The 27,945-nt window shown below is 42.8% G+C and overlaps 1 protein-coding gene across 2 annotated transcripts; it reads right to left on the bottom strand.

The window, feature by feature from the left end:
* Positions 1-465: 465 nt before the first annotated feature.
* Positions 466-26,752, bottom strand: RBBP7 (RB binding protein 7, chromatin remodeling factor). Of its 2 annotated transcripts, none has more exons than XM_081222381.1 (12): positions 26,625-26,752; positions 25,449-25,593; positions 18,908-19,053; positions 15,156-15,329; positions 13,914-14,029; positions 9,304-9,464; positions 8,408-8,534; positions 8,214-8,291; positions 6,753-6,829; positions 4,755-4,812; positions 1,700-1,810; positions 466-920 (listed from the first exon to the last, which is right to left on the bottom strand). In XM_081222381.1, the coding sequence occupies exons 1-12, from the start codon at positions 26,719-26,721 to the stop codon at positions 852-854; spliced, it is 1,359 nt and encodes a 452-aa protein (XP_081078507.1). In that variant the 5' UTR covers positions 26,722-26,752; the 3' UTR covers positions 466-851. The 2 variants fall into 2 exon arrangements, with proteins under 2 accessions (XP_081078507.1, XP_081078506.1); XM_081222380.1 differs by lacking the exon at positions 26,625-26,752 and adding an exon at positions 26,413-26,562.
* Positions 26,753-27,945: the final 1,193 nt, after the last annotated feature.

Here is a 27,945-nt window from a genome sequence, read left to right as displayed (position 1 = left end):
TGATTCAAGAAAGAAGGGATGGGGCACCAGCCACTCAGATTGGGTGACAGAAGACGAGTTTTATGTAGCTAGACCCTTTTCTTAACCTCTAAAATAGAGAATTAGGAAAACTCTACAGTGTAGTTGCTGTCCGAGCTTTAAAAATCTACAAGGACTGGATTTCTTCAGTTTGGGCGCTCTTAGCACATTCCAAGGTGTACCTATCTCAACAGCAGGAGAGTAGGTATGTACACAGGGGCACATAGGAAAGACCTTATTTGATGGTGAGCAAAAAGTAGTTAAGCACGTATAGTCAAATATAAGAAGGAGTTGGCAAACTTTTCCATCGCGTACCTTGGAAAGAAATTCAGGAAGTTCTCAGCATGCATATACCATGACAGCCTCCTCATAAAAAAGGGACATACACAGATACATCCATACACACACACACACACCCAACCCAGGTTCTAAAAGAATAAAACAAAGTTTATTTTAAAACTTTATTTCTGCAAAGCCAATCAAGAAGTGTTGGAGGGAAAAAGTGTAAAAGTTATTCTTGCATATTGAGGGAACAGCAAGCACTTAGTTTGAGAAAACAAGGACTTAAAATAGTTGAATCAAAGGCAGTACCCTGCTACTGTATTTTAAAACGACGGCTGATGATCTTTCTTAAGCAACATTTCTTTCTTCCCTAAAAGCTACAATATGATACAGTACGCAATAGCTCACTTGAAAGTGCTAGGATCAGAAGGTAAAGAACGCCATATGCCACCCCACTTAGACTTCCTACTATACAATGCCATTTTGGCGCTTGATAAATCAAGCATTTGTGTAGCATTACATTCAACAGAAACGTTTCTCCAACTTTGGGTTTAAGATCCTTGCCCCTCCAGTTCCGATGTTGTGACATCTGACTCTTCATCATTGTAAATATTTTCAGCCTGGAGATAACCAAATAAAATCAGAGGTAAAACTCCCCAAAGATTTTACAAGACTGTCTAAAAATAGCATTCACTAGTTCTATCCAGATTTTAGCTGTCACTGGTCAGCATGATTTAGTGCTGGAAATTAAATGTGGACACATTTTAGGGTAAACTTAGTTTCCTTTTTGTTTTCCCCCCAAAGACTAATACATTTCATGAGGAAAAGGCAGGCAGGCCAGTGTTCTCAAAAATTATTTGCCAGCATGTAACTGCACACATACACCTAGCTGCCCATGCACTACTACTTCAGTTATCCATAAAAGGTGTTTTCCAAAAGCATTTCAGACACTTCGATGGAGCGATAGCCCTGAAGTGCTTAGTGCGCATCACCACAGAACTCAGTATCTCAGTGTGAACACACGTTTCCTCCCGTATCCTTCGTGCCTATGACACATCAGACACTGGACATGGAGCAGTGATGCCAAGAGCCCAGCTGATAAAGGGCGTAACGATCATAAAAATCGGAGCAGGTGCTATGTCTACATCAACATGTGCACAGATTTCTCCCAACCCAACAGGTGCATATTGAACTAAAGACTGCTGTTAAAATGGAAAAAGGTCTTTTAAGACTTTCTATAAATGCCTGATATAATGTCTGATATAAAATGTCTGATATAATATGTACCTAAATATATGATATATGTCTATTATGTACCTGATATATGTCTATTACATTATATCATTAGTAAAATCTCTCCAAGATAGTCATTGAGGAAAAATAAATACTTCAGGCTCACCATTTGCCATATCTGCATGATGTTATCCTCGGACACCGAGCAAATGACCCAAGGCTCATTGGGGTTCCAACTAAAATCTGATATCTTGGCGGTGTGTCCTCCATGAATAAACTGTCAATAAGAAGAAAAAAAGCCTTGGTTTCATATCTCATGTTAGAAGTTAGTTTTTAGAGCATCAGTCTTGTTAACGGGTCGCTGAACTGCAGTTTGGAGTGAGGGTGGTACAGGCTTAGTAAGCCAGCTCTCCACCACTCTTGATTTTGCCAACTTCCAAACCCTCCAAAAAGGTGATAGGATAGTACAACGAACGCCTGGATAACCTTCACCTACGTTCCCCAAATACTGTTAACACACCACCTGCTGAGCCACCACAAAGTTGCAGACAGCACACCTAACCCCTAAATACTTCAGCCTGCATCACCGAAAACAAAGGACATTTTCCTTCACGACCACAGTGACGTTTCCATAGCTAATATAATTAACACTAAAATTCTGCCTCATTAGCAAATATTAGATACAAATATTCAAGGTAATACATTTCCAGGATGTCTTATATTACACACTCTTTCCTAAAACTGGCCCACCTGGAGTCTCCTGGTTCCTCTGTGGCCCCCTGAAGGATCCCCTTCTCCCCCTTACTCGTGGAAAGGGATACTTCTCAGCCATCCTTCAATCTCTCCAAGGCACACTGCCCCAAGGCTGGGGGAAAAAAAGAATTCTCGGGACTCCAGGAAGTCCCCCATAAGGGCTAAACCGAGGTATTTGCTAAGAATTGCTGAAGCGGGCAGTCTTACTTCCTGCACTGGGCCTTATTTATCTTAGAATTAAGATTCAGAAGAAACAATTCTTGGGACTTCCTTGGTGGTCCAGTGGTTAAGACTCCATGCTTCCACTGCAGGGGGCACAGGTTCGATCCCTGGTCAGGGAACTAAGATCCCACATGCCACGCAGCGCGGCCAAAAAAAAAAAGAGGACCTCCCTGGTGGCACAGTGGTTACGAATCCGCTTGCCAATGCAGGGGACACAGGTTCGGGCCCTGGTCTGGGAAAATCCCACGTGCCACGGAGCAACTAAACCCGTGCGCCACAACTACTGAGCCTGTGCTCTAGAGCCCGTGCTCTGCAACAAGAGAAGCCCGCACACCGCAACAAAGAGTAGCCCCTGCTCACTGGAACTAGAGAAAAAGCCTGCGCGCAGCAACCAAGACCCAGTGTAGCCCAAAAAAATAAAAATTAAAAAAAAGAAGAAACAATTTTCACATGGAGAATATGAATACTTTGTTATGAACTGGTAAGTCACCCTTCCTGACAGAAAGTCAGATTTGACTCTAGTTTGACAATGAGGTCTATCTCCACCAATTAGGTTATATGCAATGTAACTATTTTACCTAGTAATTTAGTTTAAAAATTAAGGTGGGATAAACAGCTTTTAAAAATAGTCATAAAGGGGACATAAGTGAAAATCCTTTCAGACCACAGGCTTGGAATATACACAGGAGTCATTAAATCAAGACAGTGTTATATTTAAATTCTTGTTAGTATCCAGTTTACTACACTTACATGTCCCTGATTTCAGACTCTCATGACAAAAGAAGCAAAATACTAGTGGATTTTGTCAAGGCCCATGAAACTGTTACAGAGACATTATATACAAATACACTGTCCTCTCCCTGCAATATCAAAAAATAGCAGGAAACCTTGAAAACATTATACACTAAGTGCAAGGATCAGTCACAAAAGACCACATACTGTAGGATTCCTGTCATACGAAACGTCTAGAACAGGCAAATCTAGAGAGATAGAAAGTAGATTAGTGGTAGCCAGGGGCTCACAAAAGAAGACTGGGAAGTGATGGTCAAAGGGTACAATTTCTTTTTGAGGTAACAAAAATATTCTGAAATTGACTTGTGGTGATGGTTGTCCAACTCTATGAACATAGTAAAAATCACTGAAGTGTATACTTCAGTGAACTGTATGATCTGTAAATTACATCTCAGTAAGCGTTAACAAAGTAAAAAAAAAGAAAAAGGTAAAAATGGTTGGTAGCAACACCTTAGCTAAAAAAAGACTTAAAAAATTTACAAGGCCCTGCATCACAAAACAGACTTCTCAGATTAAGACACCCAATACAGAATACAGCATTTAGATGCTGTCATCTGTCTATGGTAGCACTTTATTGAGAAATACTATAAGCAGCAGAAGTATTAACACTGAACATGCTAGTACGTTGGGCACGGTAACACACAGGACAAGGAGTAGGAGGTCTCGGATGTCCATACTATGTGGCATCTAGTGAACATCTTCTGTGTGCAGGGCTCATCCTCAATGACCTTCTTTACCTTTTAAAAGTGGTGGGCAAAGCCCAAGCATTCCAAAAATCACTACTGGCCTAAGAGCTAAATATACGTTACAGAGGAACGAGCGATTATCTGCCAAATGACTGGTGGAGACAAATGTTGAATTCAGAGTGAGAACAAAGAACCATTACCAAGTCTGGCAATGATTCATAGAAAAGTGACCTGAAGTGTACAATGAAGGACTCAGAGTCAGGAAGGATGAGGACAGATACCACCATGCAAACCTTCAAAGGGCCAAGGAGATGCCAAGATAATTTAATTAGGAATGGGAGGAAGATGGTGCGCACTGTTGGCATCAAGATCGAGGAAGCATTCATTTTTCTGAGCAGGGAACTTAATCAGGTCATTAAGCTTTTCCATACTGTTAGAAAGTGTTAAGTATTGCTAACTGAATATCAGTGCCCCTCACCCCCAAACCCTCAGAAACATCATAATTGAGAGAATCAGTGAGAAATTATTATACACTATTTTCCAGGAGCCTAAATTATTCTCAGTGAAACATTGCTACTGGGCTCTATTTACTATTTTCAATAAATGTCAAAACTCTATCACAATAACCTCCAAGGCCTCCAGTTTGAAATCATCTTCAAGAGCTAGAATTTGAAGTTCTTGACTCATTTTCCAGATACATGAAACAATGACAAATAGTCCAATCTGCATATGACATTTCATCTTGCATTAAGAAAAGCCAATATATACCAGGAGTTCTGGAGGCCCATCTTCTGCATCTTCTGCTGATTGTTCTTCTCCAATTTTGCTATTGAGAAAGAACATAATGCCTTCATTACTGAAATTCTTCTAGCATCAATGTTTGCAAAGCCAGCATCAGCCCAGAAATCCCATCCTAAAACACACACTCTAAAAGCAACTTATTTCTCTAGTGTTATTGGTTAGAGTTTTTGTATTAATTATTTGATGGCAGGGTGGGGTGTTTACTTCCTGGAAATGGTAATAAGAGCCGTTCATAACTGAAGCTGAAGAATAGAAATTATTGTTAATAAATACTAACTTAAAATTCATTCAATATTTTAACTGAGGTGTTTCCTGCATTAGGATTAAAAGGTGAAAAGAATATAAAATATCTACAGAAGAACTGATGCCCAGTCCCTGCACTTCACTCTTAAAGCCTTTTTCATCCCAGGAGTGAAATACAATTACACATCAGTACTGTAGATGTGTCTAAAGATAAGACAACAGAACAACTTTAACTATGGAATGTACAAGCCAAGGAAAGGTTAAGTTTTAATTTTTTCTTATCTTAAAAACTTCAATTTGTAGAATTTGCTGCCAGCAGTTCCAACAGTGAAATCACTCGTTACACACCAATCATCAGCCCTGATACCTAGGTACACAGGTGGACTTTCCTAGTAATAGCTGCTAAAAAAAAAAAAACCCACAGCCAAAATACACAACTTTCCACGTGCTAGACTTTTTCTTTCCAATAAAACTAATCAAACAAACCAAACACATGGGACTGCTAGACAATGATGTTTATCCTCCCACTGTCAGGAGTACAATCGCTAACATCGACCAGTTTAATCCATAATTTTATCTAATGTATTCTTTTAGCAGCAAGCAAGACACGAATGAACTTTAAGAAGAAATTATACAATGCCTGCAAATTTATTTACGGCACCCCTAAGGACAGTCCAGTTGCCAGGACATCAGACTTTCAAACCTTGCTGCACCAATTCATACAACACTGTAGTTTTTGTTTAAGGTTTCTAATTTTAGTACTAAAATTGTTTTCAAGTAAAACAAAAATCACTCAAATGTCTGTTTTAAAGATTCTCTGCATTTTCAAGCATCTATCACAGCCAGAGTTTGTTCCATAAGAACACAGAACATTAGGTGTTTAGCAGTTTTACAACACAAGCATTTTATTCTGCAGTGTCTCTATTCCATACACTGAAAAGTGGGTCTACTGTCCCTGTAAGTAAGGCAGCCTTGACTAAAAACTTAGTCCACTTCAAAGCAATAGAGGTAGGAAAGAAGTTACTTTCAGGAATTTAATGATTTAAATTTGAGATAAGGACATCTTACAGAGATGTATGTAACGGAACATTATTAATGGCTCTAAAGGCTCAAAAAAAGCAAAGGAGTCTGAAATTCTTGCAATAGCAACTCTGCAGTCAAGGAACTTTAAGAATTGGGAGCAAGTCTTTACACAATGAGCGCCCAGAAGAACTTAAGATCTCTGACAGCACGAGCTGTGCTTATCCTGTTCCCAAGTTTACGCCAGCAGTTACACAACTCACAGCGGGAGCTCATACCTGCGAAAAGAACCAATGAAAACACAGAAGAGCAAATGGTAAAAAAAACTGAGAAAGACTAGTCCTGCAGGTGTACGTGTGACCCAAGGAGACATGAACAGCTAATGTCTTTACCCCCTTCTACAGCAGAAGTGTTTTCAATGCCATCATTTTGATGTTGAAACACACATGCACCCCCGCCCCCTGACTTCAGTCCTAATTATCAATAGAAAAACAAAACTCACATATGCATCAATTTACTTTACAGTCCATTTGCTGATTCACTTCTATTTTATGGAACAAAGACTCTTCAGGAAGGTGCTTAAAATTAATATTAGACTTATTAAACTGGGGTTAGCAAGTTGCTCTTCTAGTTTATGAATTACTACATAATCTGCCAGATTAGCATATTTATGCAATTTCTTGTCACCAGATACTGAGTTACCTTAAATCCCACACGTTCAGGCGGCGATCAGTACCACTTGAAGCCAGAATAGTTTCGTTATGTGGAGACCAGTGGACCTAGCAATACATATTTGAAAATGTGAAGAATCATCCGTTCCTAGGTTTGTGGATATTGTTCTAATCCTTGACATTTTCCCATTTCGTGTTCTATACCCTCTCCTTGGCCTACAAGCCCTCACCCTCTTTGTCCTGTCCCTTCAGGTACTCTTTTTTTCTTTTAAACACCTTTACTGCAGTATAATTACTTTACAATGGTGTGTTAGTTTCTGCTTTATAACAAAGTGAATCAGCTATACATATACATATATCCCCACATCCCCTCCCTCTTGCATCTCAATCCCACCCTCCCTATCCCACCCCTCTAGGTGGTCACAAAGCACCGAGCTGATCTCCCTGTGCCATGCGGCTGCTTCCCACTAGCTATCTACCTTACGATTGGTAGTGTATATATGTCCATGCCACTCTCTCACTTTGTCACAGCCTACCCTTCCCCCTCCCCACATCCTCAAGTCCATTCTTTGGTAGGTCTGCGTCTCCATTCCTGTCTTACCCCTAGGTTCTTCATGACCTTTTTTCTTTTCTTAGATTCCATATATATGTGTTAGCATACGGTATTTGTTTTTCTGACTTACTTCACTCTGTATGACAGACTCTAGGTCCATCCACTTCACTACAAATAACTCAATTCTGTTGGACCATCTCCTCAGCTTGCCCCCAGGAAGGTCATACTCCCCAACACAAGGGAACTCAGCTAGGGGTCCAAATAAACTTATTCAGCCCCAAAACCATCACAGAAGCTTTTAACATTTTCAATGAAGTATATTTTAGCCTATGCAAATCTCTGTTTTAAACCACATACAAGATATTTTTCACTAGAGGACCCACCATGCTGATATACCTTAAGGGAAGAATCCTTGGATTTCACTTTTTAAATTTTTATTTACTTATTTTATTGATTGATTGCCGTGCCACACGGCTTGCGTGAACTCAGTTCCCCGACCAGGGACTGAACCCAGGCCATAGTAGTGACAGTGCCGAATGCTAACCACTAGACCACCAGGGAACTCCCTTCACTTTTTAAACTGATCCTATTTTGCAAGGTTTTTTTCTTCTACTTCTGAACTAATAGTTTCTAAAAAGCTCCAAGTTATTTCTCACTAGTTAACTTACACAGGAGAAGAGGAGCTTTCAAAAATAAACAACAGGGACTCCCCTGGCGGTCCAGTGGTTACGACTCTGCGCTTTGACTGCTGAGGGCGTGGGTTCAACCCCTGGTCGGGGAACTAAGATCCTGCAAGTCACAAGGTGCAGACAAACAAAACAAAACAACAACAAACAAACAATGCCCACTGCCCATGATATAAAAGAAAAAAATTTTTTGATTTCCCTCTACCAAAACGTTACTAAAATCTGACAGAGACATCAGAAAACTGTCACATACCTGGAAAATTTCATCTTTATGAGATTCGAAGGTATGGAGTTTCAATTTTAAATTACGCAGATCCCATAAAGCTACAGTCTGAAGAAAAATAAATGAAAAGGAATTCATTTCTGCACTTTACATAAGAATTTTAAAATATTGCAGTAACAAGACCACTGGGTTTGTAAACACCAAGTATGCAAAAACTTAGAAACCTTATCCGCAGAGCCAGTTGCGAGAATGAACTCGCTGTAGGGATTGAACGACAGGCAATTGACCTCGGCGGTGTGCGCATCAACCAGGTGGCTCGGCTTGGAGGTGGTGTTGGACCTGGTGTCCCATCTAAAACACAAAGGTACAAGGCACACAGCACACGAGCAGGCTGCTCAACCCGACCCAGCCTCTCTCCCCAACGCTCGGCACCCACACCAGCACCACTCCACGCCACTGTTCTCTTGCTAACTCGCCCCTTCAGGGACACCAACCACGCAGAGTTGGACTTCCAACCACTAAGTGATATGTGCTAAACCTGCGCAAAACAAACTAGGGCTACTTCTGCTTTCTTGTTCCTTAGGTTCCTGTCTGGATTACCAGCTATTTCAAGCATACACAAAATACTACATAAAGAAAAATGTAACAATTTGATACCTACAACCTAGCCTTGTCAAATTTCCGTGTTTTGCTTTGTTTGCCTCAGATACTAGTTTATGAGATAAAAAGCATTCCAGGCAGTTGAATGCAGCCCCGTGGCCATGCCCTGATGCAATCACTCTCTCCCTCAACTTCAATGCAAACCACCCTGATCCCAATTTTGATACATACCACTGCCCTAAGCATGTTTCTTTGTGTGTACATACCTGTTTTCCTTTCTTTTTCTAAATAAAAAGTTGTGTTCAATCATACAGCACAGTAACTTTTATATAAAAAGGCCATACTTACTTGCAGTTTGTTATGTCAATTATACCTCACTAAAGCTATTTTTTTCTTTTTTTTTTTTTTGAAGGCCAAGACATAATTACAAAAAAAAGAAATCAAACCACAGGCCACCACAATCACTGATGGTCATTCAGGACACCCATATAATGAGACCCCACTGAATTTTCCACCTTACATCATAAGTTTCTGATCATCAGCAACAGATCCAAACAATGATTCATGCAGCAGGTGCCAGGCCACATCCTCTACAACAGCCGAGTGGCCAGTAAAAATCGCTTTAGCATCCACAATTTTGCCTTCCTTTGGTCCTGCATTAATATCCCACAGACAGACAGTCTGAAGAAGGAACAAAACAAGTTATAAGATACTGAATTTAAATGCTAACACCTTATTTAAAACACCTTTATTAAAAACAAAACTACTTAACTATATAAAAGTTACACATAAACACGAGAAGGAAATATAAACAAAAGTGAAGCTTCATAAACAGAAGAGTGTATTGGTACAGCTTCCACAATCTGAGATGCAGAGGGCAAGGAAGATACAGTGTAACAGGGACAGGAAGACAGCATGGTGGCAGGCAAGAAATTCAAGATAGAGTTTCCACCTACATACATTCAGTCAAGTATCTAAAATTCACCCAGATTACACAACACAACACTGAGAGCCTGGTGTTCGGTATCTACTGAACAGAAATGCACATCTTAAAACTTAACGCTGGGTTGGGAGACTGGGAATTAAAACTAAAATATGCCTCTTAAAAAGCAAAAGCCTTTGGACAAGTCTCACTTCATGGCAGAAACCACAACACACATCAGAAGTGCAAAAGGTGAATGACCTAGGAACCCCTACGAGGCTCCTGGAAGACGCCACAGGGCCTGCCCAGACCCCAAAGATCACAGATCAGCAGGCTCTGGGAGTTGAGTCTCTTCTTAACATCTCATCATAAAAATAGTTGAGAAAAGTCTTACGTTTCTATGAAAAAATACTGCAAGCTATAGCGCAATGATTCTCATCTCAATGGTTTAAAACAAGAGGTAATTCCATTAAGCTATATTCGACCTAATTCCACTGACACTAGTATCAGCTTCATCTCTTTATAAATCACTTTTTTTTTTTTTACCTGAAAGGGTTTCTGTTACATAATACACACGGCCCTTAGTCTCTGCTGGTACTTGCACAATTTACATGCACGGAAGAGAAGGAACGTGTGGAACTCCTGCCATCACCTGCTCCTCACCTCAGAAGGATCCTGGGAACATTAGCAAGATGCCTAGCATATGTGGAGCCCTTGGGAAACGTCAACTATTAATTATGACTAGCAACTCCCAGCCTGGTGTCTTCAAAAAGTACTAGCAGTTAAGTTCCTGAGTATAACCCATCCTCCCTGTTGGGAGGATGTTCACTTTGAGGGAAACAAAGGAAAGCTTCCTTCCAGAGAACTGAGGTAGACCCTTGCTTCCCAGCCTCCCTTGGAGCATGGTTGCAAGAACATGACATGGGCTCAATCATCTGACCAGGTCTTCGAATTCTGAACAGCAACAAAGGAGAATCTGTTCTGATGATTGGGGGGTGGGGGTGTTACATCCACTTTCCAAGGGTGGCAAGAGTGACATCCTCACTGGCCTAATTTGGGTCAACGACCCGGCCTCCCCTTTTCCAGACCATTTTCTAGCCGCCACAGCACTTCTTTGAGCTACCCTACCCAATGCCCTTCCAATCAATTCCTTTTCTGTTTAAATCAGCCAGCACCATCTTTGCAGCCACCAAGGAAAATAGTTATGGAAGTTCTCAAAAAAAGTAAAAATGGAACTACATGATCCAGCAATCCCACTTGGGTATTTATGCAAAGAAAACGAAAACACTAACTCGAAAAGATACATGCACCCCCATGTTCACTGTGGCATTATTTACAATAGCCAAGACAAGGAAACAACCTAAGTATCCATCAATGCATGAATGGATAAAGATGTGCTGTATATATGCAATGGAATACTACTCAGCCATAAAAAGAGGAAATCTTGTCATCTGTGACAACATGAACTTTGAGGGCAGTATGCTAAGCGAAATAAGTTACAGAAAGACAAATACCACATGATCTCTCTTATATATGGAAACTTAAAAACAATGACAACAAAAAACAAGCTCATAGACACAAAGAACAGATTGGTGGTTGCCAGGGGTGAAGGGTGGGAGAAATAGGTGAAGGGGATATACATTTATTTTTTATTTATTTATTTATTTTTTTTTGCTGTACGCGGGCCTCTCACTGCCGTGGCCTCTCCCGTTGCGGAGCACAGGCTCCGGACACACAGGCTCCGCGGCCATGGCTCGCGGGCCCAGCCGCTCCGCGGCATGTGGGATCCTCCGGGATAGGGGCACGAACCCGTGTCCCCTGCATCGGCAGGCGGACTCTCAACCACTGCGCCACCAGGGAAGCCCTATTTTTTAAAAACAAATTAAAAGAGGTATTTTTTTAAAAGATCACTCAAAAAATGCACCTGAAGAATATCCTTAAAAACAAAAAACAAAAATAGTAAAAATTTTAAATTTACAAAAAGGTAGAGAAAAATTATAGAAAACAAAACAAAACCATCAGCCAGAGTTGGTTTTGGTTGCTTGTAACTAAACAATCTTGACTGGGCCAATTGCCTACTTTCAATATTTCAAAAAGCTGAACAGAAATTGCAATTAACAGTCATATAAAGAAGGTGTGCGATGTGACAGGCCCTGTTCTAGGTATGGGGTATACTAAGGAAGAAGGCAAGGAACCTTCTCTCACAAAGCTGACATAAAACGCTAACTGTGGCCAAGTTACATGAGCTTTCAAAAGCTCCAGAAGTCTACTCTCGGCTTGTACTTGGGAGTCATACCAGACACTTTAGGCTTACAGCATGGGAACCATGAAAGAAAATATGGGGCTGTTAGTGTCAAGAATGCTACAAACGTTGATCTATAATAAATTAACAAGATCACTTTGCATTTGTGGGGTACTATTCATTGTTAATTGAAACACTTTATATTAAAAGATGCCAAGGCAACTCAACAGGGAAAGATTGGCTGGGAAAGCTAGATAGCCACACACAGAGGATGAAGTTGGACCCCTACACCTCACACCATATCAAAATGGATCAAAGACCTAAATATAAGAGCTAAAACTGTAAAATTCTTAGAAAAAACATAGGTGTAAATTTTTGTGATGTTGGATTATGTAATGGTTTCTTAGGTATGGTATCAAAGCCAAAAGTGACATAAAATATATAAACTGAACTCAAAATTTAAAACTTCTGGGCTTCAGAGGAAATCATCAAAAAAGTGAAAAGGGGCTTCCCTGGTGGCGCAGTGGTTGAGAGTCCGCCTGCCGATGCAGGGGACACGGGTTCGTGCCCCAGTCCGGGAAGATCCCACATGCTGCGGAGCGGCTGGGCCCGTGAGCCATGGCCGCTGAGCCTGCGCGTCCGGAGCCTGTGCTCCGCAACGGGAGAGGCCACAGCAGTGAGAGGCCCGTGTACCGCAAAAAGAAAAAAAAAAGTGAAAAGACAACCCAAAGAATGGGAGAAATTTTTTAAAAATCATGTATCTGATAAAGGACTTGAATCTAGAATATATAAAGCACTCTCAATGAAAAACAAAATGAAAATGGACAAAGGACTTCAATACAAATTTTTCCAAAGATGGTACAGAAATGGCCAGTAAGCACATGAAAAGACACTCAACACCATTAGTACATGTAAGTCAAAACCACAATGAAATACCATTTCACACCCTCTAGAATGGCTATAATAAAGAGACCATAACAAGTGTTGGTGAGGACATGGAGAAACTGGAACCCTCGTACATTGTTGGTAGGAATGTGAAGTGGTGCAGCTGCTTTGGAAAACAGTTTGGCAGTTCTTCAAACAGCTAAACATAAAGTTACCACATGACTCAGTAATTCAACTCCTAGGTGACTACCCAAGAGACATGAAAACATATCTACACAAAAACCTGTACAAAAATGTTCACAGTAGCAATACTCAAAGTAGCCCCAAAGGGAAACAACCCAAATGTCTATCAACTGATAAATGAATAAATTGTGGTATATCTATATAGTGGAGTATTGTTCAGCCATAAAAAGGGATGAAGTACCGACACTGCTTTCACATGGATGAACCTTGAAAACATTAATGCTAAATAAAAGCAGCCAGACAGAAAGAGCCGCATACTATATGATTCCATTTATATGAAATATCAAGAAAAGACAAATATTTAGATTGAAAGTAAACTAGTGGTTGCCAGGAGCTGGGGGAAGGAAGGAGTGAGGAGTGACTGTTTAATGGGTATGGAGTTACTTTTTGTGACATTTGATGAAAATGTTTTAGAATTAGATAGTAGTGATGGTTTCACAACTTTGTAAATATACTAAAACCCACAGAATTGTACACTTGAAAAACAGTATAAAAAAACCAAAAACCAAAAAACTAAACTAAAATGTAATTTATATTAATCAGGCCTCACAAACACTTTAAAGAGTCTCCATTACAGAGGTCCACTTTTAAATAATGGGACACCTTTTGCCCACTTTCCTTCCACTCTAAGGCTGCTTCAAAAGAGCCTTGTGGAATTCTAAGGCTCCAAAAGGGCAGTGTGATAACCATTTCTCTAAATCCTGTGGAAATGTTATCACAACAATCAGTATTATCTTAGAAAACCTTTCATCTATCAGTCTCCATCAGTGCAGAGCTGTCCGTGACACAGTCTTTAACTCTCAGTGCATGAGTAGATTAGGAAGAATAGGTTTCTCACATGGTCGTCAGATGCACTTAAGAGATGTCCACTCAAATTAGAATTCCAAGAAAGACCATAGCCTTCCTTTTGGTGGCCTCTTAACCTAAGATCAGGATTACATTCTCCACTTGGGTCTAAAAAAAACAAAAAAACAAAAAACAAAAAAAAAGGAAGAAAGAAAAGAAAAGAAAAAAAAGAAAAAGAAATACATTAACTACTAAGTGATTATCTGTTTATCAGAACTGGTAAGAGCAAATTCCCACTCCTGAGTGAGCCGTAACATTTATCATAATGCCTGGAAAAGCACCCCACACAAGCAAGGACTTGGTTTCACCCACGACTACCCTGAAAAGCTGTTCTCTGTGCTTCATTTCAAATACTCAATGCAAACCAGGTCTCGTGACCATAAAATGACTTGTTCCTTTGCAAAACCTAGTACTAAGCTCTAACACAAAATACTGAAAACTATACCAGCCCACAAATTTACATGGTGACAAACCACCCCAGCTCCAAGTCAAGTTTTAAAAACATTTTTGTGAGGAAATAGTTAACACAGCAGGTCTGGCTGTTCAGTCCTTGCATGTCTCCAAGGTAGCCTGCAACCATGACTGACCTAGCCAGCCCCTGGGAATGTGACCCTCACAAAATTCTTCATGTCGCTGTCTGATGAAGCTCTGTATGCCCAGAGCAGTGGGGCATGCTGTGGCAGCTTGTCGAGACCTGTAGGATTGTTGAGCAAGATTCATGATGCATCTGGCTTCACTGCTGCGGTCCTGAGTTTCCCTTACCATGGCTGGTCACAGAGCAGAATGTACCTGTGTGACCAGACCTCCATAAAATCCCAAGACACTGAGACTCAAATGGGCTTCCCTGGGCAGAGATTTTTATGCCCCTGTGGTATGTGGCCCCAGAGGAGAAGGATTCACAAGTCTATGCCTGACCTCTCTGGACTCTGCCTGATGTGTATCTTTCTCCTCCTGTCTTTGCTCTGTATCTTTTGCTATAATAAACCTTACCCAGATTTTATTCCCGTTTTTTTGCTCTATATCCTTTGGTCTAATAAACTTTAGCCAGGAATAGAATAACCTGCTGTGAGGTCCTTCTGTTAAATCACTGAACTTGAACATGGTTTTGGGACCCCTGAAACAATTTCTAAACCTTTAAAAATTAAGAGTATACTAGTTTGAATGACGTCAAAGCAATTATCATTTTGAATGAAGAAGAAAGGTCAAGCAATGGTCTGACTTTATTACTACATACCTGGCTTAGCAGGGTGCTTTGTATAGTCAAAAACCAGCACGTCAGAAGACGGCGTTTTTGTAGCAATGATGTGAGGATTCTGCGGCATGTAACGAGCACGGTTTACTTCTCCTTCGTGGTTAATTTTAATTTCACATTCAATTTTTCCTGTTACAGAACCAAAGCCACCAAATTCTAATGTGAGAAGAAAGAAATAAACACATACACTTACGATTAAAATTCACAAGTCACTCAGTTTAATCAACCTGAGATTTTAATCTGACAGAATACAACACAAATTGACAAGAGAGAGAGAGGGCGTGCAAGCACACAAAAATATAGGCTCACTTGGCACTTGGAATTAATTTATTCTCGAAGCCCATGTGAATTGGAAAATGTTGATACCTATTTTATGCAGTTCAGTTCCACCTTGGACTTAAAACATTTAAAAAATCAGCTTCTTTCAGTTGTGAAGATGATGTAATTATTCACAAAAATTCAAATAACCACACAATTAACACACCTCAGCCTTTTAGTTCAAATACAACTCATTTGGAAGTGCTGAAATTAGAATTGTATTTTAGATTTCATTAAGACAGATTCATCCTCAGGAGTATGAACACTCCTTGAGTCTAAAGTCAAAAACATCCTCATATCGGAAATCTAACTAACACCCACCCAATCCCAAGACAGACAGACAGACACACAGACACATACACGTACGTCAGTTCCACCAGAATCCTTGAACACTTTCAATCCAGTTGAACATGTCGGTTCAACTGCTAGTGGAGTGCCAAAGCTAAAATGAGTGGGCTAACCTCTCTATCTGGTGTAGGAATATGACTACAATGTTAAATAGTTATTAAAAAGGCTTTGGGAAAAAAAAGAAAAAGAAAAAAAAAAGGCCTTGGAAAAGTGAGAAGGCCACATAAAAACTGTAACTTCGGAGCAGAAGCAATGTGATAGCAGAAAGAATACAAGTAGAGAACATCTAAGCAGATAATAGCAAACAAGAACATTTTCTTTTTTGTGCTCATAGATAAAAATCTGAATTAGTTGCTGATTTGTAAAACTTCGGAGGCTTCACATTATAACTGTTACTTCTTCCTGACCTATATGTCTTCTCCTTTGTACATTCCTTTTTAACTCACCCTGTGTCTCAGGTCAAGTAACACTAACTCAAATGCCTAATGAAACCAGGCAGGTAACAACTAAGACAGACTGGCTGGGGCCTGATGAAAACACACCGAAAGCAGTAAGCCATTTCCAGTTTCAGCCAGGCCTTGCTATGTGGGAACGCTTAAGCAACACTAGCTCCCATGACTTACTATCAGAATTTAGCCATTCTTGGGAATTCCCTGGCGGTCCAGTGGTTAGGACTCAGTGCTTTCACTTCGGGGCCCGGGTTTGACCCTTGGTTGGGGAACTAAGATCCCGCAAGCCACGGGGCCGGGGGTGGGGGGAATGGGGGGAAGAATTTAGCCATTCTTCTCTATGGCAAACACTGCTTACTATTTCTGAGGCTCAAAGTCACAGCCCATTTCACACAACTCCTCTCACACAACCATACGCAATCACCCATTTCCCTCTTAGCACTTCCCCTTCCCATCGAGTCAATGGAAGAAAATGCCTCAGCCTTTCCAAGACACCCCTCCTGATCCTATCACCTGCCACCTCCAGAGACCCTGCTCCAAAGCTGCCGCTTTTATATTTTCAATCTCCCACCACCATGGACCCCAAGGAGTCTTTCTCACCCTTCTGCTACAAAGATACTCAAGTTTCCAAATTCCTTTAGTGAAAACAAACTCAACAGCTCTCCTTTAATTAAAAACTGGGCTTCCAGGTAAGATTTACTGTGTACACAGGGCTTTGTCTTCTCAAACTCAAAAGGAAAAGCTTGAAAAATCATTATCTTAATGACAACAGTATGCATTAAAAATACCATAACTGAAAATTTTAAAAGGTGTTAACTGTGAATTATTGTAGTCACTTGTTAGAATGTAATTCACTGGACAAGTTACTAATAAAAATATCTCCATGTATTATGCACAGAGACTAATTCTTAAGCTGAAAGTCCGATTAAGTACATAGTTTAGGACTAACAGCCATTAAAATTTTTCTGATTAAACCAATATTTACAGAAATAATGCATAAGGTTGTAGGGTAGTGGACTATGAATTGTGGAAGTGGTAAACTGAGTAAATCATTTTGGAAAAGGTTTATATTAAGTTGACAATGAATATACCACACATCTCAGCAATTCCACTCCACTACATAAATTCTCCCACGTGTACGAGGAGATGGGACAAGGATGTTCACTGAAGCATTGCTCATAACAGCAAAACACCCACAAACATACAATCCAACTGCCCCTTGATAGAATAAATTGAGGTTTAAGCATAATGGAATGCCATACGGTTGTTAAAAGAATGACCTAGACATTTACATAGTATACACAGACAAAACTGAATGAAAAAAGCAAACTGCAAAACAACATTGTGTATGTTTATTACTGTATGAATAATAAAAATACAAATAGTTGAAAATGACACACTAATTTCAAGATAGTGATGAATTCTGGAGAAGGAAGCAAGGAGGAATGGAGCAGGGGTGGCAGGACTTTAGCTAAAAAGGAGAATTTTGTTTTCAATAAGAAAGCTCTATTCAACCATTTGGGGCTGTGGGGAAAGCACTAACCCAGCAGGTCTGCTTGCTTAGCCCTCACAGCTCTGACGGACACTGGGCCCATGAATGACCCTTGACCAACTCCTGGGAACATGGACCTCAGAATGTTCTCGATGTCACTGATGGGTTGATTTTGTGGTGTACACCTGAAGCAAGGGACCATGCTGTACCAGTTTGTCACGGTTGCTTTGCACAAATATCAAGACTGATGATATGCACCTGATTTCATTACGGGGGTCCCGAGTTTCAGCTGTCATGGCTGGCTGCCAATATGATGTGCCTACAAAACCAACCGCCATGAAAGACTGAGACCCTGACCCTCGAACGGGTTTCCGTGAGCAGAGACAGTCCACACATGTCCCTGTCGTTTGCTGCCAGAGGGAAAGCACATCCTGTGTGGCCCTGGATGAGACTTGTGCTGGACCTCTGTAGACTCCCTGATGCATATCTTTTTCCTGCTTTTGTTCTGTATTTTTCATTGTCACAAACTTTAGCCATGAGCATAATCTGCTGAGTCTTATGAGTCCTCCTAGCAAAATCACCAAACTTGGGTAGTTGTGGGAATACCAAAACAGGGGAATGTATGTTTGGATTGGGGGATGGGAGTCAACAGCTTCCATAAAAAACCCACTATTAACTGTTTGGTGTAAATGCCTCCTGACTTTTTCCTATGCCTACACCAACACATATTCTTACTGTTACCAAAACACTTACTATAATCACACATACCAGTTACTCACTTTATCTTGGAAACCTTTCCATACCAGTGCATACAGATTTATCTCCCTGTCTGTAAAATTCAAAGTTAGCTCATTCTTAGTAACTGCTGCACAGTATTTCAAACATACCATAATGTGTTTGACCAACTTCCTATGAACTAACATCTGGGTTGCTAGGTTGAGCCTAATTTTTCAATCTTGCAAATAATGCTACTGTAAAATCCTTGTGTGCATGTGGGTGAGTAGTTCTGTAGGATAAAGCCCTAGAAGTTAAACTGCTGGGCCAAAACATATTAGTACAACGTTTTAATAACATATAATTAGAGGCCTATTCCTTGACACCAATGCTGGAATATATGGTATACCTACCACCCTTCTCACTGTCACAGTGGGAAGCATCAAACTGTGCATCATCATTCGGAATATGGACTCGAGCAACCACGAGATGATTCTGCTCATCAGATGTGTGAGTCCCCAGCACTAGCCAATGAAGGGCATAATCCTTTCCTTCTGGTCTGTTTAGGAAAGAAAGAAAGTCATACTAATCCTTTAAGAAATCAGTTGCTAACAAATCCAGTCCATCACCCATTCCCATGTTCATAAATCATGACTTCTTGCCTAAAAAAAATCTTCAATTTTAAATACACTAGTTGTTTCTGGTTTCTGAGTAAGAGGCAACAAAGTAGAATGGAAAAAATAAAGTGCTGAGTCAGAAAAACTGGGTTTAAATCCTGGCTCAAACTAAAAGTAGTTATATGCAATTCCTTAAATCACAACTTCCCTGTGGGCCTCAGTTTCTTCACCTAAGCAACAGGTTATGAGCGAAAATGGCACTATGTGAAAACTCCTTGTTTATAGTTATGGTGCTTAAAGCTTATAAAATAGGCATTCTCATTTTTATGGGAGAGGGGAGGTGGGTCTTTGTTACCCTATTCTGTGGAAACTCACTTTGTGGCTGAAGAAATCACTGATGCCTCTTGGCACCCTGGTCCAAGATATGATTTTGCATCTGCATCTATTAACAATGCTTAAGCAATGATTCTGCATCTGTATCGGTATCTATTAACAATGCTTTCCCATTTGTACTATCTAGAAGAGCAATTTTCACCTGTGTTCCATGGTCCCATCTCAGTAAGGAAGGCTGAGAAGGCAGGCTCTGGGCCCCAGCATCAGACAGCCTAGACTATTTATCTGTTTCTAAATTCCAGTTGCACAAAGGATTCAGTGGTTTAGAAAAAAGGTTTGTGGGTTACTTCTAGGCATGTAATTTATTAATAACTGGGCTTCCCTGGTGGCGCAGTAGTTAAGAATCCGACTGCCAATGCAAGGGACACGGGTTCGAGCCCTGGCCCAGGAAGATCCCACATGTCGCGGAGCAACTAAGGCCAGGCACCACAACTACTGACTCTGTGCTCTAGAGCCCGAAAGCCACAACTACTGAAGCCCACGTGCCTGGAGCCTGTGCTCTGCAACGAGAAGCCCGCGCACCGCAACAAAGAGCAGCCCCTGTTCACCACAACTAGAGAAAGCCCACATGCAGCAATGAAGACCCAACGCAGATAAAAGTGAATAAATTTATTTTTAAAAATCTATTAATAACTAAAAAATACAAGATGAAATTTTACCAATATTTGGCTTAGGGTAAAAAACAGCAATATATACACAAAAGCTCCAAGAACAGAATAAGGCAGCCATGGCTAAGCAACAGCAGTTTATCTGAAAAAAGACATGGGTCTGAGTTGACGCACATTCAGTGACCAAGAATACGATGTGGCTATCAAAAAAGGTAATTAATTTCATCTTAGATGAACTTATATAGGGAAGAAGGCAAAACACAGAAGCATTCACTCACTTATTTTTAACTGGAAAAACCACACTTAGAAAATTAGGCTCTAGCAATGTACTTTAGGAGGATTTACACAAAATGAAACCATTACAAGGAATAGTGGCTTAAAATGAAAGAGAACCTAAACATACCTCATGAGAACCGTTTGAAAAGAAATAGGAATACTTGAAGAAAGGAGGCAGCACAGAGCAATGTTAGGACTGACATAAAAGGAAGAAAGTGACTTCTTTTTTTTTTTTTTTGCGGTACGCGGGCCTCTCACTGTTGTGGCCTCTCCCGCTGCGGAGCACAGGCTCCGGACGCGCAGGCTCAGCGGCCATGGCTCACGGGCCCAGCCGCTCCGCGACATGTGGGATCTTCCCGGACCGGGGCAAGAACCCGTGTCCCTTGCAGCGGCAGGCAGACTCTCAACCACTGTGCCACCCGGGAAGCCCCTATGACTTCTTTTTAATGGCATTAAGCAGAAAAAACTAAGACCAGCAGGTAAAGTTACAGGTTAAACACGTCAATCCATCATACGACCTTTCTAAGGAGCAGGACCACAAGATGGACTAGAGGGTCTGAAAAACTCCTTTTCACTTTAAAATTCAATTATCCTGGTATCCCCTGACCCGATCATCATATAAGGATTTTTCTTTTTACTACAAATTCTTTCATCTCCATCATTAAAATACAAGCCTATTTTCCTGAGCCAATCAATATCTATTTTCCTCCAAATACTGGATGCACCTAAGGCTGCAGAAGCACTCATTATAAAAGACCTTGTGCATTTTCAGTGCCAGAATCCTTTAACCACTTTAACTCTACTGCTAAGACATTCACCCAACAATCATAGATTATCACAAGGTTATTCTCAGTAGCATTGCCTGAAGCAGCGAAAGACTGAAAACAAATATCCATCAATAAGGAACTGGTGACATAAATTACAGCATATCCATAAACGGAATTTTATGGAGCCCTTAAAACAAAAGAACATATATCTAAGTATGCTGATAGGAAAAAAGTCTCCAATATAAACTTCTAATTAAAAAGTCAAGTGAATTGGGAATTCTCTGGTAGTCCAGTGGTTAGGACTCCATGCTTCCACTGCAGGGGGCACGGTCAGGGAACTAAGATGCAAAGTCAAGTCAACAACTTGCTACCAGAAAAAAAGATGGAGGGACATCATGTGCTTCTTCATGCTGGCAGGATGGATAAGAAATCGCAACCAAGGACTGCCTCTGCTCTGGGTAAGGGAACTAGGAGAACAGAGGATGTGGAAGGGGGACTTATGCAGTTTTGTATCATCTGAGTTTGAATGTATACACAGGTTTTTAGGCAGAGAGTAAGTCTTAACATGTTTAAGAAATTATCCAATTAAGAGATATGAAATAATGATCTAGCAGTTTTGAAAAATAGTTTCTTAGAAATACCTAAATAAAGAATTTAAAGAGACAAATCAATTATATGGATGATCACTTAAGTGAATTTAAGGACAACAGCCTAGAAAGTGCAAGTAATCATTCGGAAGCATGCTGTATGTAGGCAGAAGGCCAGCCTGATGAGGTTGAGTTGACCTTGGCTCTCAAAGAGCCAGGCTATAAGAGTAGCCAACATTTTTACTGTCCTATATAGTGACCCTACATAGTGACGAAACACAATCACAGTCCCTTCATACCCCAAACAGAACCCTGCAAAGCACCAGACAGCCGTCCTCAACACCCAAGAATGCAGGCTGGCTGGCATTTTCTTGCATTCCCAGAGCCACTGCACGTCCCACAACCAGATCCCACTTCTTTGCATGCAAAGAACACCATGGAATACATATTTAGTTAAAGTATTTTCTGTTAAGTTCCTGAGTGTTAATATAAAAGTAATATCTGAGGGGCTTCCCTGGTGGCACAGTGGTTAAGAATCCGCCTGCCAATGCAGAGGACATGGGTTCGAGCCCTGGTCTGGGAAGATCCCACATGCCATGGAGCAACTAAGCCTGTGCACCACAACTGCTGAACCTGCGCTCTAGAGCCTGTGAGCCACAACTACTGAGCCTGTGTGCCGCAACTACTGAAGCCCACGTGCCTAGAGCCCGTGCTCCGCAACGAGAAGCCACTGCAATGAGAAGCCCGCACACTGCAAATAAGAGTAGCCCCTGCTTGGGGCTTCCCTGGTGGCGCAGTGGTTGAGAGTCCACCTGCCGATGCAGGGGACAAGGGTTCGTGCCCTGGTCCGGGAAGATCCCACATGCCATGGAGCGGCTGGACCCGTGAGCCATGGCCGCTGAGCCTGCACGTCCGGAGCCTGTGCTCTGCAACGGGAGAGGCCACAGCAGTGAGAGGCCTTCGTACCACAAAAAAAAAAAAAAAAAAAAAAAAAAAAGAGTAGCCCCTGCTCACTGCAACTAGAGAAAGCCCGCGCACAGCAACAAAGACCCAAAGCAGCCAAAAATAAAAATAAAAAATAAATAAATTAAAAAAAGTAATATCTGGGCTGAGAACACACAGATCTATAACTTTAAAATCTTTATGCAAAACATGTTATAGGTAACATTTTAAAAAGACTTCAGTATATTACTCAGCCATAAAAAAAAATGAAACTGAATTATTTGTAGTGAGGTGGATGGACCTAGAGTCTGTCATACCGAGTGAAGTTAAGTCAGAAAGAGAAAAACAAACACTGTATGCTAACACATATATATGGAATCTAAAAAAAAAAAAGTCATGAAGAACCTAGGGGCAGGACGGGAATAAAGACGCAGATCTACTAGAAAATGAACTTAAGGACACGGGGAGGGGGAAGGGTAAACTGGGACAAAGTGAGAGTGGCATGGACATATAGACACTACCAAATGTAAAACCGATAGCTAGTGAGAAGCAGCCACATAGCACAAGGAGATCAGCTCGGTGCTTTGTGACCACCTAGAGGGGTGGGATAGGGAGGGTGGGAGGAGGGAGACGCAAGAGGGAGGAGATACGGGAACATATGTATATGTACAGCTGATTCACTTTGTTATACAGCAGAAACTAACACACCATTGTAAAGCAATTATACTCCAATAAAGATGTTTAAATAAATAAATAAATAAAAATAAAAAGACCTCAGTAAACAGCATTCATTGAAATACAAATAGAAAAAGAGATATTCCACCCTAACAAATGATTTCTGAATAGGAAAGGGTGGGAGAATTGCCACCAGTCACCATTTACTGTGTACTCACTCTGCGCCAGCACTTAAACATGCATGATCTTATTTACTTCCTCAAGTGTAGGCTGTCAGAACCATCAGCACCTCCATTTACGGACCAGACTACTCCAGGATAGAGACTTACCAACTTGCCCTAATTCACGAAGCTAAGAAGCAAGGGGCAGAATTCAAACTCACGTCTCAAACTTTAAAGCCTTGGCTCTTTTCTACGGTTAGAGTAGGTCAAAAGATCCAAGCAAATGTAAATCATTTGCTTAACAGGAAGACACAAAGTCAAATGCACATGATGCTCTAAGCCAGAACCTCAATACCTTTAAGCATTTGATGGTCAAAGTTATAAATGTCAAGGATTAGAAACCTCCACTATTTAGTTCTTGGCTCTTCTTCCCACATCTGCATATTTACATTGAGATTTTTGGGAGGCCCAGTGGAATTCCCTAACTGTATGGAAGTCAATATTCACATATGGAAAATCTGGCCATCATATGAAGAGTTTTTTACTCTTCATATTGAAGGTAATTACTACTCAAATTGAAGATAATTTACTCTTATTTTTAAAAGCTGTTGCAAAATCCCCTCTCTAGATTAGAGTTTGATTAATCCTCATTAAGTTATATGCTCACAATACTCAAAATTTAATACACTTTTAAAGTACAAGGCCACGCGCACTGCAACGAGTAGCCCCCGCTTGCCACAACTAGAGAAAAGCTCGCGCGCAGCAATGAAGACCCAACGCAACCATAAATAAATAAATATTTTTTTTTTTTTTTTTTTTTTTTTTTTTGTGGTACCCGGGCCTCTCACTGTTGTGGCCTCTCCCGTTGCGGAGCACAGGCTCCGGATGCGCAGGCCCAGCGGCCATGGCTCACGGGCCCAGCCGCTCCGCGGCATGTGGGATCTTCCCGGACTGGGGCACGAACCTGTGTCCCCTGCATTGGCAGGCGGACTCTCAACCACTGCGCCACCAGGGAAGCCCTAAATAAATAAATTTATATTAAAAAAATAATAAAGTACAAGGCCAAGTTCCTACTAGGAAAAGTGCAACTGTATGAGAAAGATAACCTAGTGCAGAGGTTGCCTAAACTCTGGGGGCCACCTGGTTTGGGTTTGAAAGCCTGTTCCACCACTTACCAGCTGTGTGATCTGGGGCATGTTACGTCGTATCTCAGCCCCAGTTTCCACATGATTAAAAAAAAAGAACGATAAAAAGTAATTATTGTACTGTTGTATTAAACCAAATAATAGGACATAAAGCTCTTCAGATGCGCCAGGCCCTGTTCTAAGTGCTCAATAAATGTCAGCAATTATTACCAGAGAAATTTTACAAAGAGGTGCAAAGAACACTCATAAAAACCAACAGCAACCTGAAAGTGTATCCCATACTATAAGCCAACACCACCTTTTCGTTGAAGTGCTGCTAAATTCTCTTCACCCTTGCCAATTAAAACGTATTCATTTTGGGGGCTGGTTACAAGGATGTATTCACTTTGTAAAAATTCATCAAGCCACACGCTTATGATTTGTGCACTTTTCTGTACACATGCTATTTTCCCATAAAGTTATAAAGAAATCCATTAGTCTGGGGCCCAAAGAAATGCTGATCTATATTTAAGTCCAAGAAATGTCAAATATATCCAGTGCATCCTACATATATCCTTAATCTCACAACAGATTCTTTGTCCCCTTTTAACGCCACATTTATACGTCAGAAACCACCCCATAAATCGCTTAAGTCCTGAAAATAAAAATCACCTGCCACATCACGCAAGGTCTAAATTGATTACTTGCGTATGTTCTATGTATAAAACGCCAAAAAAAGACAAACTAGGAAATTCAAGTCAATAGTTAAATTTATGTGAAATAAAAGTTACCAGAAACCCTTACTTAGTCACTTCAGGAAGCCACTGAACGGTAAGGCTCGGCCACTGAAGAGCATGGGTCATAACCAGGTCATACAGAAACGGTGTATTCTTCTTCCAGATTTTATATTCTTCATTGATGACACGCTCCTCCACAGTATCTTCAAACACTGAAATTTGGAGAAAGCCCACATGATTAAGTGGCTGAGAGGGACTGGAGTCAGAATCTCCACTGGAGGTCACCTCGAGACGGCCACACCTAATCTCCTCTTTCCCTTTACCTCTAATTTGGACACGAACAACCAACTGCTCTTCCAGAACGTGGAGAGAATATTAACACCAGGGAGCTTATTTTTTGCACTTTAAAATCAATACCGCATGCGTATACAAAATTGGGTAATTACACAGACATCGCAATTGTTTTGCAGATTACAGCTGTTCGCACCTGTTCCAAGATGACGACCCGTATGTAGAGGACCTCCCCGACCCACCCGGCGAGACGAATCCACGTGTAGCAGAAACCCATCAGCCCGCTCCCTCCATCCCCCACCAGGAGAGGCCTCTGATCCCACGAAGCCCGCGTCGGCAGCCATAAGCCAGCGGGTTCCAGAATCCCCCGGACAAGGGCCGCGACCCCGAGGCGGTCGACGCGCGCGCGTGTTAGGAGGCGCCGTGCCCGCTTTCCGGCGGCAGAGGCCGCCTCCGCCCGGGGGCCTAGGAAGCGCCGCCGCTGGAGGGGGGTGGCGGGAGGGGAGGGTGACGGGAAGGGGGCCCAACCCGCGGCCCCACGCCCGGCTCCGGAAGTGCTCGGAGCCCTCCGCGCCGCGGCCCCGTCCCGCGTAGGCCCCTCGAGCCGCGCGCCGAGCCTCGCGCCCGGCCCCGCCCCCTGCTCCTCACGCCAATTCGCGCCTTTCGCCGGCGCGTGCCACGGCCTCGCACGCCCGCCGCCCCCCGCCGCCCGGCGCGCGTCGCTCCGCAGGGCCTCTTACTCTCTTTACTCGCCATCTTGCGTCGGGTGTTCGCCCCTCGCCGCCTCCTCGGACTCCCCTTGCTAGCCAAGAGCAGCCCAACCGCAGGCGCTCCTGCCTTTCCCAGGCACGTCACACACTTCTAGCTCTCGAAGCCTGAGCTCCGTCTTACAGCCTGGGTGCTCCCCAGACGCTGCGTCCTCCTCTCTCGCCTCCTCCCCGCTTACGGGTACCGAGGTCTGAGGCGCTCTTCTCTCTCTCTCCAAACTTGGAACGAGACTTTTCAACCCGCGCCTCCCAGCCCGCCCAGGCAGCTGAGCGCAGGCGCATCCGCCCTGGGAAAAGTGAGAGGCGGTGGCGAGGCGGGCCTGGGAGCCGACGGCTTCGTCGCCTCGACCAATGACGTGCGGCAGGCAGGTTTCACGCGGCGTTCGGAGGCGGGCTTCTGGGGGTGGGCGGGGCGTTCCGCGGCAGGAAGTTGGCGAGGCGCAGGCGCGAGGACTCGCCCGGCGCTCCCAGAGCCGGCCGCGGGGGCGGATGGGGGTGCGCGGGGGTGGGGCGAAAGGAGGCGCGGCTTGCAAGCTGCGTGGGGGCTGCGAGCCTCGGGGCGGCGAGCCCTGAGGCCGCGGGGCGTGGCTGCTTGCAGCGGCCGTGGCCGTGGCGGTGGGGGTAGGGGGCAGGGAGGCTGCCGCCGCTTAGCCAAGCAAAATCTCAGAGCGAGAAAGGAAAATGGTTTCTAGTCTCGAGAGACTACTGTGCCCTCAAAGTCTCCCTGAGAGTCGCGGGCATGCAATACTCTGCACCCGAAAGTTCTCCCTCCAGCCGACTGGCCTTTTATGCGGCCTGGTCGAGCCGAGGTAGGGTTTGTCTGAGGCAAAGGGGGCCTTTTGCAGAGGCCGCGGGCGTTTTGTGACTGCAGAAGCCGCCGGGCCTCCCTAGTAGGCTAAACCTGCGGCCTGTTCAGGCACAGGCCGCAAACGCTCCGAAGCTGATTTGAATTACATTTTTGTTTGCTCACAAATTTGAGTCCTTCAAATGATGTTTGAGGCCTCTCGTACTGCGGGGGATTTTGTCCCTGCACTGGCGTTCTGGTCTCTGTCCTAGCCCCGGGCCCTGCTGAGTCATACTTGTCACCTGCGGGGGTCCCAGTGTGGCCCCACCCCAAGCTGGCGAGGCTGGAAAGAGCTGGGCAGAGCTGACCTGCGCCGGCTTGCCGGAGGCTTGCTCTGCCCTGGAACTTGGTAGCCCCTGAGGAGTGCTCGGGGGTGAGGAGAAAGCAGGCTGCAAGGCCAAAAGGGAATGAAAATGAGGGCCAGGAGCAGAGGGGACGGGCTGGGGGGAGGTGGCCGAGGTGCCTAGTGCAAAGGGAGCCTCAGTCTACATCCAGACTCCGAGAGGCTCCCGCTGCAAAAGCACCCCCGCGCCGGGACACTTGCTGCCGTGATGCTTTCCAAGCACCTTCTTGCAAGTGACGATGGTGATTCTGAAACGAAATCGTGCGGTTGCTGCTCTGATGCCCACTTTTATGATCGGGAAACGAACCCAGGCATTACT

This window comes from Mesoplodon bidens, assembly GCF_964165515.1.
Source record: "Mesoplodon bidens genome assembly, chromosome: X".
Classification (NCBI taxonomy): Eukaryota; Metazoa; Chordata; class Mammalia; order Artiodactyla; family Ziphiidae; genus Mesoplodon; species Mesoplodon bidens.
The sequence above is the reverse complement of the archived record's forward strand: the minus strand, read 5'-3'. Positions and strand labels throughout refer to the sequence as shown.

Bases quoted from the DNA above. Each gene is read 5' to 3' on its own strand.
- RBBP7 (XM_081222381.1), bottom strand. From the start codon at position 26,721: ATGCGCCTGCGCTCAGCTGCCTGGGCGGGCTGGGAGGCGCGGGTTGAA. The intron at 15,330-18,907 runs GTAGGTATACCA...TTCTCACATTAG, and splicing joins CTGTGACAGTGAGAAGGGTG to AATTTGGTGGCTTTGGTTCT. The intron at 6,830-8,213 runs GTATGTGACAGT...ATGTATTGCTAG, and splicing joins ATAAAGATGAAATTTTCCAG to GTCCACTGGTCTCCACATAA.